Source organism: Branchiostoma lanceolatum, chromosome 11 (genome assembly GCF_035083965.1).
Source record: "Branchiostoma lanceolatum isolate klBraLanc5 chromosome 11, klBraLanc5.hap2, whole genome shotgun sequence".
NCBI lineage: Eukaryota > Metazoa > Chordata > Leptocardii > Amphioxiformes > Branchiostomatidae > Branchiostoma > Branchiostoma lanceolatum.
Genome location: NC_089732.1, coordinates 9,759,314 through 9,775,037, shown reverse-complemented (window position 1 = coordinate 9,775,037; position 15,724 = coordinate 9,759,314). Strand labels below are relative to the sequence as shown.

The 15,724-nt window shown below is 41.9% G+C and overlaps 1 protein-coding gene across 2 annotated transcripts; it reads left to right on the top strand.

Moving 5' to 3' along the window:
• The first annotated feature begins 46 nt into the window (after window positions 1-46).
• LOC136445254 (zinc finger protein 502-like) lies at window positions 47-12,310 on the top strand. 2 transcript variants are annotated; one of them, XM_066443157.1, is made up of 14 exons: window positions 47-225; window positions 1,480-1,794; window positions 2,302-2,430; window positions 2,810-2,994; window positions 3,385-3,509; window positions 3,833-3,978; window positions 4,885-5,064; window positions 5,492-5,633; window positions 6,109-6,294; window positions 6,837-7,088; window positions 7,581-7,848; window positions 8,239-8,306; window positions 9,078-9,226; window positions 9,755-12,310. In XM_066443157.1, exons 1-14 carry the CDS (start codon window positions 223-225, stop codon window positions 10,100-10,102), a joined length of 2,496 nt encoding a protein of 831 aa, XP_066299254.1. In that variant the 5' UTR covers window positions 47-222; the 3' UTR covers window positions 10,103-12,310. The 2 variants fall into 2 exon arrangements, with proteins under 2 accessions (XP_066299254.1, XP_066299253.1); XM_066443156.1 differs by lacking the exon at window positions 8,239-8,306 and adding an exon at window positions 8,372-8,439 and having other exon boundaries at window positions 50-225.
• The last annotated feature ends 3,414 nt before the right edge of the window (window positions 12,311-15,724 follow it).

Genomic DNA, 15,724 nt, shown 5'->3' with positions numbered 1-15,724 from the left:
ATTTATCTTAACCAAAAATTTTCGCTACTTTGGTGAGCTTTTCGGGAAGACTTGTCTGGCACCCCTTTCCGGAATGAGAAATGGTTCGACCCTGATCGAACTGCTTTCTGGGATTGTCCATTATGGCTGAGGGACAGTGAGGGGCGGAAGGACGATATTTGGTGAATTTTCCCCGATTTTTCCCGTTTGAAGAGGAGTGATCGGGCGCATTCTCCCCACAGAATGGTAAGTACCACATGGAATCACCTCCTGTTTCCGCTGGGTGTGTCGTGTGGGTGTAGTTGGGCGGCGGATGGAGTTTTCTGCTGAGCTGTTTTTGTGCGTGGCACTGTCTCCGCCATGATCGGTCGGCCCCCGCGCTCCCTCAGCACCTCCGCCCCGACAAATGAATGGATCCCCGCCGCGCTGGGGTCGCTCTCAGCCCCAAACACACCAAAACAACCCTCCACAGCCACTTTCTGCTCAAAACTATGGTTCTAGTTTCTCCCAAAAGCCGTGATTTGGGGTAAATATTGGATGGTTTCTGCTGTCGAGTTGTCCGCTACGCTGGGGGTACTTCATTATTCATTGTAGGCGCCTTGTCTGGATCTGGAAGGGGACGCCAGTCTTGCGCACTGCTGACTTCCCTCTACAAATCGGAAACAGATGAAAGAAAGAAAGCAAAGCTTTTCCCATAAGACCGTTAGAATGTCTAAACCAGATCTGGTGTGTTTGTGTGAGGTTTGCGATGGGAGAAACCCGGCCATGTAGCGGGGATAAGTGCTGAATGACCCCCAGCGAAAGTTTTCCAAGAAGTGTCAGGGGTGGTTCCCTGTTGTCTGTGAGGGGACGGCCAGGTGTGGGACAGGCGGCAGGCTAGCTTTAAAGGTGTGAATCTTGGCAGATGTCTTCATGAGATTGGTGCAAGACATTTGGAGTAGCAAACTGATAATCTTCTCAAGAGCACAATTAAAGAAAATGTAATAGATTTTTAAAAAAATCACAATTATTACATGTCTGAATTTCTAAAATCAAGGGATAGTACATTTTTCTGAAGTCAGGGGATAGCACATTTTTGGTCCACAAAAATAATGGCATAAGTTTTAATGGTCAGATTTATTATTTACACATTCTTGTTTCTTGTGTGCAACTGAAGAGTTAGAATGCCCTGGAATCATTTGTTGTTCGATACTTATTTGCTTGAACCTTTATTCATGAGAATGAGATTGAGAATCTCAAATTGGCCTGCAGGTCACTTTTTATTGAGGTCACGATGGAGGAGGTCAGGGTCAAAGGTAATAAATCAAAGATACAGATTACATGATAATAGGAAGTTCTAATAAATCCATAAGGCATATTGGCTGTCAATAGCAAAAATGTCTTATTGACAGGCTTAGATAAATATCTTATTAACTGGCAATAATGAAAAAAAACTAATTGACAGGCTTAGCGAAAAAAAATCCATAAACATATAGTTGATACCAAAGTTTCCTTCCCTAGGAGACCCATCCCCCTGAACCCTCCACCAGTGCGGAGGACCCCGCCATGGTGTCGTCCACAGCTACGTCCTCCATGCGGAAGTTCATCCACGAGACGCCGCACCACAGCAAGGACATCCTGAAGAAGCTGAACCAGCAGCGGGAGGACGGGCTGCTCTGTGACGTCACCATCATCGTGGAGGGGCGACGGTTCCGCGCCCACAAGTCCATGCTGGCGGCCTGCAGCAGTTACTTCAACTCCGTCTTCACGCGGAAGGACGTCAAACATATCCCCTTTGTGGAGATCACCGACATCACTGCGGAGGGGTTCAGTCAGGTCATTTTCTTTTTCTTCTGTCTTTTACACATTAGTGTATACTGGGGACTGATGATCATCAAGATTTTGGAAAGGTTATTTCTTTCTCTGAATCTTATGTGATGTATTGATGTACCACATGTATAGACATCAGGAAGAATAGCTGAAATGTCAAGCTAATTGATGGTCTAGATAAAGTCAAAGTCGAGGTCAATGATGAATTTGTTCTGTTTGCAGCCTTTGTCCTTCAGCAAACAAATTCATGTAAAAAAGTATCAAAACCTTAAATGTCCCATTGATTAGGCCAGATATACAAGTTGATTAGATTTAGAAGTGTATGGTGCCTCAAAGCCCTCATGGAATATATCTGCCAAAAGATCAACACACTCTGACCATGAGAAAGTTTTGTCTTAGACGTCATAACATTTTTTTATAGTTAAGGTCTAACAACTAGCAAAGGGACTAATAATGATGATGACAATGATGATAATGATAGGTCTAACTGTTTTTCCTACCCTTTTTCTGCAGGTGTTAGAGCACACCTACACATCCAAGCTTGCCCTGGATGAGAACAATGTGGCCAGTGTGATGGAGGCTGCACAGGTGCTGAAGATTGTTGTCATCTCTGACATCTGCTCAAAATACCTGCAGTCACAGGTACAGGCATTGGATATCCACTAGTCTTTTGTATTATGAATACATGTCATTTATGTGAAGATTTTTCAATATATTTCCATGCTATGTTTTGCAATCTTGTTTTGCTGTTACATGTATTATAGATTTATCTTCTTGTAAGGGAAGAGAAAATGATTGCCAAATTCCAATTGAGCGAGAAGAAGATTGTAACTTTCTGAGTTTGTCATCATACGCTTTGAACAGCAAAGGTGACCTTTTTAGCTTTTCCTGCTGTGGGATTCAAATACCTGTCGCACCTGGTTTGCACAGAGGTTGTTAAAACATCTCATAGACTCATTGGAAAATGATGGACCCTGTTTTGGCAAGTTATAAGTTTGAAAACTACTTCTTGCATCCTCAGCTGAAGAGAGGGGTAACCATCGATCTGAATGCAGCTGGTGATGGTAACCACGACTACGAAGACATCAGCGAATCAGAAGCCAGCTTGGGTTACCAGGACGATGTGGAGAACGACGAAGATTACGACCCTAAGAAGGAGGGCACTCGCGTCACCGCCACGGCCAAACGGAGTCAAACTACAACACGGTAATCTACCATATTTACAAGTTAGAACCAGAGAAGCAACATGGACAACAAAATACACATTGGACCACTACATAAATTTCAAGTAGTATCCATCTAGCCCCCACCAGGCCTTCATATGGGGGTATGAATTGTATAATTAGGCAGACAAGGGAATAATTCACCAGTAGAGTCAGTCCAGGGTAAGGTTTTATATGTGTGTTTGCAAATGTTACCCTATTATGGCCAAACCCTTCTGGCAAATATTCTCCCTATAGCTGGTGTGGTTAGTCTGGTAGAGACTTGTATCGGCAGGTATAACAGAGATGGATACCAGGCTTATGAAGATTTGCACACTTGAAGTGCTTACCAGTTTGTTGTGGTATTTCTGAGTCATTTCTTTTACAATTGCAGGTCAGCTACTGCTGCTGCTGGTGGTACCAACACGACGACAAAGGACGACACATTGGTGGGGTTCTCCCCGCTGGTGGGGGCAGGAGATAAACTCATGCTTACCAAGGAGTCAGCAGAAGATCAGGGTAACTTACTAAATAAAACTACTGATTTTTGGTTCTAAGACTTTGCCTTAATTTTTTTTTGATGCAGTGCTTGAAATACTTTTATACCTGCAGAAAATTACCTACACCAGACAAGTGTTACCTAGCTGTACAATCCACTTTCTATCACATTTAGTCCAGGGAAAAAGAGCAATGTTTGAAAGTGACTGGTGCAGGTTAGGTTCAGATAGAGATAGACAACAGACAGAAATACCTGTACAGCTCCAATGTTACCTGCACTAACTTACACATGCAGGTGTAATTGAGCCCCTTAATGATTGAATCACTGCACCTGGATTGCACAGGTGATGACGTAAAACCTGAGTTGAAGAGAAGACGGACAGAGCCAGCGGAGACTGCCACGCCCGAGGCCACGCCCACTGCCCCCCTCCCGCGCCGCAGGAGACAACGGCTGTCAACTGAGACCCACACCTGCAATGACTGTGGCAAGGTAAACTTTGGGGAATGTTTTCATCTAGCAACAGTCAATATGTTGTGATTTTTGAGTGGCAAGAAAAATTAGCACTTTTCTACAAAACACTATTGATGTTACCAACTTACCAGACTAGCTTATCACCATCAGTATTGATATTTGCTGTGATGATTTTCAGCAAAAATTGTCATAAGAAAACACAATTTTTTAAATTTTAGAAGGCATCATATTCCTTCCACAAATGTGTTACTGTACTATCCCCAACTAATGTTTAAACTTTAATGACTGATGGCAAAGTTGTTTGTGCCATGTGTGTACCCACAAGGTATTCTTGGACAAGCCCTCAAAGAATAGTCAAACCTATTCATACTCCAGTGTTCTCACCAGAATTTTTTCACAGCATAGGGGTCAGGTACAGAAGGCCAACTTTACGCGGTGCAAGTCACGCGTGGAGTGCCGAAGACATAACCAGAGTAGGGAGTCCGGTATGTTCCCCCGGAAAATTTGTAAATTCATAACCCAATGAGACATTATTTCATGCATTTTAAGGGATAAATTTTGTGAAGTAGAGTTTTTCCTCTGTCACAGCCTCATTCTTAAGCCAAACATGAACTTTTTATAAGATTTATGAAGGGTCACAAGGTTCTTCCCAGAAAGAAACACCCCTATGCTGGTTGAAACACAGCATAGGGGTCCAGATCACAGCATAGGGGGTCCAAATCACAGCATAGGGGGCCCCTATGCTGAAAAGGCCTGGCGAGAACACTGATACTCATAGTGACCACTCAAGGGATAGGATTGTTAGGGCCTGGGTCAATGTGGAAAAAAGTCTAAAGCACCACCAAAAAAGTGGCCACAATGGCCATGGGTCCTTATGCATAGGTGATCAATACAGATTTAACTGTATACCCCGCCCCACTCCAGGTCTGCACAACGTATGGGAACCTGATGCAGCATCAGAAGAACAAGCACACGGACGAGAAGCCGTTTGAGTGCGAGGTTTGTCATCAGAAGTTCGCCCAGCAGGGCCACTTCATCCGCCACCAACGTCTGCACGAGCTGGAAAAACAGGAGGTCTTTCAGTGTAACATCTGTGAGGACAAGGTAAAACAATAAAGACTCATCGATTGGTTGATTAATTGATTGATTGATTGGTCGATTGATAGCCCAGTAGAATTTTTATAGACTTTTGCTACATGTATGTTTGCCTGACAGATTGTAATACCATTCTGTCAACTTTGACGGACAAAAATCGGTAGGTTAGGATTTCGAAATGTTCAAATTTGAATGAAATGATGAAAATTTGTACACAATGACTGAAAAAAGTGATTCAATGTAGGATCGTTGTAGTGAGCTTCTCATGAATAAACAAAGGATCAAACAATTAAGTCTTTCAGTTGGTAGGGATTGGGATGACGTGGGAAAAATTTAAGCTGGCTAGAGCCCTAAGTAAGATTTCTGTGTAAGGCTTTTTTCTGTCAGAAAAGGGCTGAATTTGTTTCAAATATTTCCATGTGTCTACCTCCTGCAGTGTTTTGGAACAGTGTCCATGCTAACCCAGCACCTGAAAACGGACCATACCATTAAGAAGAACTCTAAGGACAAGAACTGCCGCTGCAAACTGTGCAATGAGCTGTTCGTCAGGACCCCTGAACTTATCCGACATGTGCAAAGTGAGTCAACTTTTCTATTTATCGAATTACTATACATGGATTTAGGTTTGATTTGAACCTCGAGTGTCTTTCTCCAAATTGAAAACTTACTCTTTTACACACGTCAAGAGGAAATTTCCCAATAAAACTGTCATCTGAAAGAGTATCATATTATTCCTGACATAATGACTGTATACATGAATATGGACGTCATTTTCTTTATCATTTACATAATCTTCTGGAAAAGCTTGATCATTCTGACACCCTCATTTTTTAATGAAGAAATAAAAATTTGACAAAGAAACTATTAGGCCCCTTCAGGCATAAGTTAACACACCATAACGCAACAGTAAAACAAGCTGCATAAGACTAGACTTATAGGGTTGATCCACTTACCACTGAGAATCAGATGAACCCCTATTCTTATCTAGAAGTTTGCAGTTTTAACATGCTCAAGATGTGGCTCTCCTCTAACACCTCGCTTGGCTATTTCCAGAAATGCATCTTCAGTCCGGAGAGGCGATGTACAAGTGTGACGAGTGCGACAAGCCCTTTAAGGATGTGTGGAAGTTGAACCGACACAAGATGAAGCACTCCGGCATCAAACCCTTCCAGTGTGAGATCTGTGGTGCTCAGTTCATCGCAGAGGACCTGCTCAACACGCACCAGAAACGACATACAGGTAATGTTTGATTGCCTCCTTTTGAGCCTAATGGCACATAATGCTGCAAGTTTGTGTTACATAGAGAAGTACTCTTCTAATTGGAGTCCATTTGCATGATAAATTGAAGGAAATGTAAATAACTAAAACTTACACAATTGGAATTCAGGGAAGGGTTGCCAGCCTATTTCTCAGCCATGTGAATGTGGACTCCAGAACAGATTATACACAATTCAAAAGTTATAGTCAAAGCAACTGGATAGATTGTGTAAATTGTCAGATGTTCAGATCATAGCATCCACTATCGTCAGTAACTTTTGTATTGTATGTCTAACTTTCATTTTCAACGTATCAACGTAGAACAGATATACATGTAATTTAGCCATTGCACACTGGAGCAAACCCGTGTAGATAAGTGTAGTGAGTGGGATGTTTCAGGTGTTGAAGGTGAGGCTTTTCTTTTGTGTGTATCCAGGACAGAGCTTGCACAAGTGCGAGAACTGCAACAAGTACTGTGAAATATTTTATGTACTAAAGGTGTGGCTTTCTCTGTGTTTATCCAGGAGAGAATTTGCACGAGTGTGAGTACTGCAACATGAAGTTTGTGGAGGCGGGCCGACTGAAGGAACACATCCGCAAACACACGGGCGAGAAGCCCTTCCCGTGTACCTACTGCGACATGAAGTTTGCCCACCCCAACAACCTGCGCATCCACACGCGCAAGCACACCGGGGAGAAGCCATACGTCTGCGAGTTCTGCGGACAACAGTTCGCCTACGGAACGGCGTACAAGTTCCATCGGAGGATCCACACAGGTACTGTGTTCAGACGTTTTCTCGGCTTGACAGCCTTTGCTGGCGTCCTGATTAAAGTAAAAGACCAGATTGTCAAGTATTCTACAGGGAATATCGAGCATGCTGCATTCATAAGATTCCAAATATTCCATAATCTTTCATAATCTGACAACTACATGCACACACTTTGAAACTAAAAGATGTTATCTACAGAACATGGTCTTGTGTATTTTATGCGATTTTAAAGGTGTTGCTAAACTGATGCTTGCAATGACTACTGTTTATAATTATACACTGTTAATTCGTTTTTATTTTCTATTTTTCTTATAAATTTTACAAACAAAGGCTTAAGAATTTCAAGCATCTTACTTTATTGTATTATTGCAGTTTTTTTTGTAGGTGGTTTTCGTGTACACAACTTTGGCTTTTTATGGAAGAAGGTTACACATTTCTCAGTTATAAGATTTAGAAGTTCATTTGTGGTCATTTGTGGAAAACCCTGTGCCCCACCAGGTGAGATGCCGTACCAGTGCCAGGAGTGCGGGAAGAGGCATCGCACCAAGGCGGGGCTGGACATGCACGTACGCAAGCACGGCGGCGTGCGACCCTTCACCTGCAAGTACTGCCAGAAGGGATTCTGGGGGAAGACGGACCTGGTGCGGCACATCCGCACCCACACGGGGGAGAAGCCGTACATGTGCGACGTGTGCGGCTCACGATTCGCCATGTCGTCTCAGATGTACTCTCATCGCAGGACGCACTCAGATGAAAGGCCCCATAGGTGGGTACAAAATATAGTGCCTAAATCTAAGGAATTATCACGCGTAGCTTGTATTATGTGCAAAAATTAGGTATGACAGGTCGTTTAGTGTAATATGACCAGCTGCTGCTTTGCCTGCGGAGCTGGGGTATTACACCGTAGGGCGGTTATACCGGCTACACAGATACAGATATGAAAGAAATACCCTTGATTGTCCCAGAATTAATTTGTTCCTTAGTTCCAAATGAGTATCTACCCACTTTAGCATGCAACCATACCAAACAGTATCTGTCACACACTTTTCTCATCTCTTGCTGTGTGGTTAACTGGTAACATAGTCTGACTTTGAGGGATTTTTTGCCGAGTGTGTCCAGATGTGTTGTACTGGCAGCATGTTTTTCCTTTGCTCAGGTGTCAGGAATGTGAGTTGACGTTCAAAGACCTTAACTCGCTGAAGCGTCATCGGCGCATACATTCAGGTGAGAGGGCTCATCTTGTGACTTGTTCCGGTACTGTAGTTGAAACCATGCCTGTGTTTCTGTAGGTGCGACGACTGTGGAATGAACTTCAAGGACCCGTACCATCTTAAGAGGCACCGGCGCATCCATACAGGTAAGGCTGCAGGTGGCAAGAACCTACAGCTGCAGCTGTAGAAATGTTTGAACAAATGCAGTGGTTCCACCTTTGAGTGTTTCTATCCTTGATTAACTTTGATTAACTTTGATCAAGAATTCTGTTGGATGTTTAGTAAACGTTACATCATAATTTTTCCCGTTGCATAAGATATCATTTTCGACACAACATTTGGAAACTATAGAAGGGATATTATCCTTGGTTGAGTCACCAAAATCTTGGCTTGTTTGTTATATGTACATAACATGTCTCTTGTTGAGAACAACTCATTTACTTTAAGGATAGCCTACCCTAACTCATTTACTTTAAGGATAGCCTACCCTGTATGAAAAGTGTTAAAGTTTAGGTCCAAATTGATAAGCCAAAATGTGCTTACCTCAACCTTAACCTTCAATTTGAAAATGTAATGATATCAATTTAGTGCACTTTGCAGTGATCAACTAAGATTTTTTAGAATATTTTTTACTCAGAATTGTGTATGTATTAGAACCATATATGTTTATAGACAGTGGGAATTTGGAAATGTGATTCACACAGAGACTTTTAGTTCAAATGTCAACTGAATCAGATGTAGAAATACAAATGTTTATTAAAACTTGTGTTGTTTATTGGTACAGGGGACTTTCCCTACCACTGTACTCTGTGCGGGAAAGGCTACACTCGGTCGGACAAGCTGAAGGACCACGTCAAACAACACGAAAAGGGCCGCGTCACCACAGTTTCACGTACGCGTAAGCCGCGCACACAACCTGCAGTGGCAAAGCAGGTATGGCACTGTAGCGACGTCTGATTCTTAATTGTTTGTTAATTCTAGATTTTGCAAGAAGCTTATGTCTTTTGTCAGTGTTGACTGGTTTGTGTTTGTACTTTGCTGAACAGAATAACTTAGGAAGTCATGAATGGATTTCTGAATCTCAGTTACATTGCCCCATACTAGTAACATAAAACAGACATACATACAAATAGACTAAACACATAACATTTGACATAGATAATTATACCTAATTACTTGAGAAAAACATAACTTGACTTGACTTGACTAGATATAACTCATAGACATTTCTTGAAGAAGTGTTCCAGTAGGGGCAGTTAGATTCTAAAATACATTTTATTGCTCTGTTATGGGTGTTAAATGTTCTATTTATAAATGAATAACGCACTTTCCTAGACCTAGCATCAAACATATCTGTTGTCTGCTGGACAAACATTGTACTTGCACTATATCCTTTTGGTAGCTTCATGATAAGACAAAAGCTGTTAATGTGTACAAATGTCTCATTCTCCCCCTCCCCAGGAGCAGGACATGGCGCAGCAGTGGCAGCAGGCGCTACAGGAGGCTGAGTCCGCATCCGCGCAGCTCTCCAGAACCATTGACGTCCACGAGCTCCAGTCCCTCGGCGTACAAACCGAACACATCGTCAGGCCGGCGCCCGTCCAGCCCACACAGGTGGCGGTGTCCACCTACCCGGGAAACTTTGTGCCCCAGATGATCCCGCAGCTCATGTTTAACCCGTCCGCGGACGAGCGGATCCACATCACGGCGGAGGAGGCGCAGAGGCTGCACATCCCCGTCTCGGTGTCTGTGGCACCGGACGACAGGATGCACATGCAGCCAGAAAATGTGGAGAGGTTACCCATGTAAAACTGGAACCTAGTGGTTACCCATGTAATGCTTCGGTCCCATTTCAAATCCGGGGCCCGACTGGGCTGCTTGCAAAAACAAAAAAATGCAAGACAATACATATTGTATAGCTAGGAGTAATGTTTTGTGTCTTTTGTGTCATATCTTTCGGTCCCACAAGCTGCCCGGCTGTGCCTTGGATTGGAAATTGGACCGCAGCATAAAACAGGAACGTTCTTTTGTGCACTCATGTTGTTTACGGCAGGCCATGTCATGCAGACCAAATTTAGAAGAAGTCATAAGGCCACAGAAATTTCATTTGCTGGTTCTCGGATTTGAAAACATAACGCTAGATTGAAATATAACTTGAAAACAGAGTCTGAGGACTGTGCAAAGGTATACACAGGTTCAGAGAGTGAATATACATGAAGTCATGTAGTAAGATATAAGTTTTCCTCCCAACCTTCTGTTGTCATCGCCTGCTAAATGTTTACTTTGAAATGTACGAGAACCAGGGATGTAAATTGGTGTGGCCTCAGAAGAAGAAGATATATTTTGAAGAACGATAGAGACGGGATTTTTGACCAATTTTTTTCTGTACTCTGTAAATGTATAGAGTAGTGTTTTAACATTATATAGGGAATATCCAGCTAACTCCTTGTGATCATGGCACCAACTGATGTGGAAATCTGTTTATATTGATTACTATAATCCTGTACAGTTATATTTAGTCTAGTTACCAGGTTTCGGGACTGCTCTCGTCTATGCTAGCTTGCATATGAATCAGTGGGGAACAATAACTTTGTAGCTAACTCATACATGTACTAGATTTATCTGAGAGATGTTGCCCCTAAGACTGCTTATGTTATCAAGATGATTTCATTCCATAGTTGTAGGCACGAAGAAACAACTGCCATTTATATATATGTTAGACACTTGGTTTAGTTGTAGAGCTAAACTGGGAATATTTCATAAGCTTGCTGCACTTAATGAATTCTTTAGATATTTTTCAGAAATTAAACTGTTAGAATACAGATTTTTGGAGGATAGTGACCAAGTATTCTTGTACATAATATGTTATTGCATAGTAGGTGTGTAGCTATTTCGTGTAACACCTAGCTGAAGTGCCAGTGTAACAATGTTGTTGTCTTGTTGATTGGAAGAAAATTATTTCGCAATCCTGGTAAACGTAAAAGCTTCTCTGATTGGTGCATTCCTTAACAGTTGCAACACAAGCTTGATATGATGGATAGCATTATCTGGAAATAATGAATTATGCTGTCACTTGTTGAAAGAAAGGTCTTTTGCAATCCTTGCCAATATAAAAGCATCTCTGGTTGTAGTTTTTTAAGCCAAAGGTCACACAGAAATAATTCTTTGGAATCCTTTGATGGGAGAGGGCAAAGAAAATGACTACAGTTCTTTTTGCATTTGGTCTTTGGCACACATGCATATTTTTTGCACAGTTCCATGGCAATCATGAGGACAAATGTGCAAAATATTCTCTTGGTCTTTGGCAGTTTTACAAAATATATCTCTTAATTTGTTGCAACCTGCTACAATTGGTGATTGTATTATCTCTTTTCTGTGCCCATGTATGAAATGGAGCAAGGCTAAAGTCGATGTACACAGAACATTGTAGAAACATGTTTATGTTGTTCTAAACACTGAGAAAATCTTATCTGGTGCAGTCACTTTATGCATATGTTGTCTTGTGATTTTGATGTTGGAAAATTTTCATGCAGGCATCGACAGAATCAACTACAGACAAGGATCTAAGACAGCCTTTTCTGTAAAATGACAGCTGAAATTTGTTTAACATATGCACAACTGTCCCCAAAATGCCTTGTGATCATATGACGGTCGGATAACGAATGTTAACCCTCTCCCCGCTGCTCAAGATGTAACTGACACATAGTTGTTGCATAGATGTACCCATGGCAGAAAGATGGTTAAGATTAGATGTTGAAGAAGAAAGTGCCTGATAGAATGTTACCTGTATGTGCTACGATTCCAATGTTACATACCAGTTATGCAATAATACATGATAAGCAAAGTCTACAGTTACAACATAAACTACATACATGAGACAGCATTAATTATTAAGTAGACCTACTTTGTAAACATGCTCTTGTGCTCGTCAATTTTAGTAGCTTACAATGTATTTTGAACCGTGTAACTCATTACGCTGACTTGTAGGCATTAAAATTTTGTAAATATAGTATGAAATATGTCTGTGACTACCCATTATTGAACTTATACACGCACAAAATACAGCAGAATTAACGTTACAATTGCAAAGTTTTTTTTTAGATCAACCATTTCTATACAGCTTGACTAATATTGGAAAGTAGATATGTTTAAATCATAACAAAAACATTAAAGATGGTGAAATTTTGAAATCGCCTTTTTGTAACATGTAGTCTATCTTTTTTTTTAATTAGAAAAAAATTGTTTGATCATTTGGAACACCCTGTAGAAAAGTGGTACTTTCCAATATGGCCGCCGCCATACAGATGTTACGCGCCGATTTGAGGCACAAGACATGGTCACGTAAAAACTCAATAGTCCTCGAACGAAAGGCCAAATCATGCATATAAATGTGTCCTCGTAATGTCAAGACGTTCCTCAAGCCCCTGCAATAAAGCGGGGTATCTAAACTTCTCCAAGAAGCAAGATTTCTCGAGTTATAGATGACACATTTTCCAAGGTTTTCCCTATGGTTTAAGTATTACACTCCGGACCAAGAACGCACCATATGGGGGTTTCGCGGCATGCAGTTTGAGGGCGACACTCCACTGTTTCCGGGTCACACTCAGCGTGACGGCAGAATACTGGCAAGACAAAGCAAAAGAAATGTTTCGTGTTGATTCTGATGACAGTTGACTGTGTTCGGGCGGGAAGCGCGCAAGGAGGCGGCCCACTGTAGTACACGTTTTAAAGTAACGTTAACGATGGCATTGTATATAATGTTCTGGCACACTTTCTACTTATACTGTTAAAATTTTTGGCTTTTATACCCTCCGAATTATAACTGAAAATCGTTCCATGGACAACGTTAAGATTGCATTATCAAACGGGTTATACCCGCCAACTAAATACAGGCTTGATACTGTTCTTTAGCAAAACTTCGTAAGTGTTCTATAACATACTTAAAATACTTTTCCGTTTCACGTCTGTGCCTATATGGGTGTACACACGCCCTTCAGAAGGCAAGGTTAAAATTGGGTATGACCCAATTCTAAAATGAAAACTTTTCGTTTGACACCTGTGCCTATATGGGTATACACACGCCCTTGAGAAAGCAAGGTTGAAATTGGGTCAATGAAATGACCCAATTCTAAAAGGAAAACTTTCCGCCCTACGTCCGTGCCTATATGGGTGTATACACGCCCTTGAGAAGGCGAGGTTAATATTGGGTCAATGGAATTATTAATGACCCAATTCTAAAAGGAAAACTTTCCGTCCTACGTCCGTGCCTACATTGTTGTACACACGACCTTGAGAAAGCAAGGTTGAAATTGGGTCGATGGAATGACCCAATTCTAAAATGAAAACTTTTACGTTTGACGCTCGTGCCTATATTGGTGAACACACGCCCTTGAGAATGAAGGTTGAAAATTGGGTCAATGAAATGACCCAATTCTCAAATGAAAACTATTCTGTTTTACGTCCGTGCCTATATGGGTGTACACACGCCCTTGAGAAGCCAAGGTTGAAAATTGGGTCAATGGAAAGACCCAATTCTAAAATAAAGTACTTTTCCGTTTGACGTCCGTGCCTATATTGGAGTACAGATGCCCTTGAGAAGCCAAGGTTGACATTGGGTCGATGGAATGACCCAATTCTATAATCAAAGACTTTTCCGTTTGACGTCCGTGTCTATATGGGAGTACACACGGCCCTGAGAAGCCAAGGTTGAAATTGGGTCAATGGAATGACCCAATTCTAAAATGAAAACTTTTCCGTTTGACGTCCGTGCATATATGGGAGTACACACGGCCCTGAGAAGCCAAGGTTGAAATTGGGTCAATGGAAAGACCCAATTCTAAAATGAAAACTTTTACTTTGACGCCCGTGTCTATATGGGTGTACACACGCCCTTAAGCCGGCGTCAATATTCATGCGAGCGTCGGCCGAATTCGTAAATTGCCCAAAGCTCGCCGAATTTCAAAATCGCCCGAGCATATTTGGATCAATTTGATTTCTAAAAATTGACCGAAGCCCGCATAATCGACAGAACGTCGGCCGTCCTTCGGCCGAAAATACCCATTTGGAGCTCGCCGACACGTCAGCCGAGCTGAATTCTTGATTTGTGACGGGGGTTTAAGAAGGCAAGGTTGACATTGCGTCAATAGAACGAGGGCATTGTATATAATGTCCTAACACACTTTCTAGTTTACACTGTTTTCAGCTCTTATACCCTGAAAATCATAGCTAAGAGCGTTTCTTAAGAACGTTTAGAATTGCATTATTAAGCGGGTTCTATCCGCTAACTAAAGACGGGAAACTCTTGTTTGGAAAAGTTTGTAAGTTCTATTCCATACGTGTGAGTTTTCATTGTTAGGAACTTACGGTCGTACACTATAAGGACGGAATGTTTTTTGCACTCTTAATGGCTTTTGTGTAATTTATACCCATATAACCTACTTTCCAAGCAGAGGTCGTGGGGGAAGATTGACTTTTTTTATCATATGCCTCGTTGGTTATACACCCACTTCTTAGGACGGACAATTCTTTTATGTCCGAACTGTGGCGATCCTTTGAAGCGGTTTCAACTTTGCACTCTTAAGGGATTGTTTCTACATATACTGGTCCAATTTCAACCTTGCATTCTACAGTTGTAAAGGGCGTGTTCATACCCCTACAGGCACGGACGTAGGACGGAAAAGTTTTCATTTTAGAATTGGGTCATTCCATTGACCCAATTTCAACATTGCCTTCTCAAGGGCGTGTCTACACCAATATAAGCACGGACGTCAAACGGAAAGTCTTTTATTTAAGAATTGGGTCATTCCATTGACCCAATGTCAACCTTGGCTTCTCAAGGGCGTGTGTACACCCATATAGGCACGGACGTCAAACGGAAAGTCTTTTATTAATTTCAACCTTGCCCTCTCAAGGGCGTGTGTACACCAACATAGGCACGGACGTAGGACGGAAAAGTTTTTATTATAGAATTGGGTCATTCCATTGACCCAATGTCAACCTTGCCTTCTCAATGGCGTGTGTACACCAACATAGGTACGGACGTCAAACGGAAAAGTTTTCATTTTAGAATTGGGTCATTCCATTGACCCAATGTCAACCTTGGCTTCTCAAGGGCGTGTGTACACTCATATAGGCACGGACGTAGGACGGAAAAGTTTAAGTTTTAGAGTTGGGTCATTCCATTGACTCAATTTCAACCTTGCATTCTCAAGGGCGTGTGTACACCAACATAGGCACGGACGTAGGACGGAAAAGTCTTTGATTATAGAATTGGGTCATTCCATTGACCCAATGTCAACCTTGGCTTCTCAAGGGCGTGTGTACACCAACATAGGCACGGCGTAGGACAGAAAAGTCTTTGATTATAGAATTGGGTAATTCCATAGACCCAATTTCAACTTTGGCTTCTCAATGTCGTGTGTACACCCATAT

Bases quoted from the DNA above. Each gene is read 5' to 3' on its own strand.
- LOC136445254 (XM_066443157.1), top strand. The intron at 3,510-3,832 runs GTAACTTACTAA...TGGATTGCACAG, and splicing joins GGAGTCAGCAGAAGATCAGG to GTGATGACGTAAAACCTGAG. The intron at 7,089-7,580 runs GTACTGTGTTCA...GTGCCCCACCAG, and splicing joins CCATCGGAGGATCCACACAG to GTGAGATGCCGTACCAGTGC.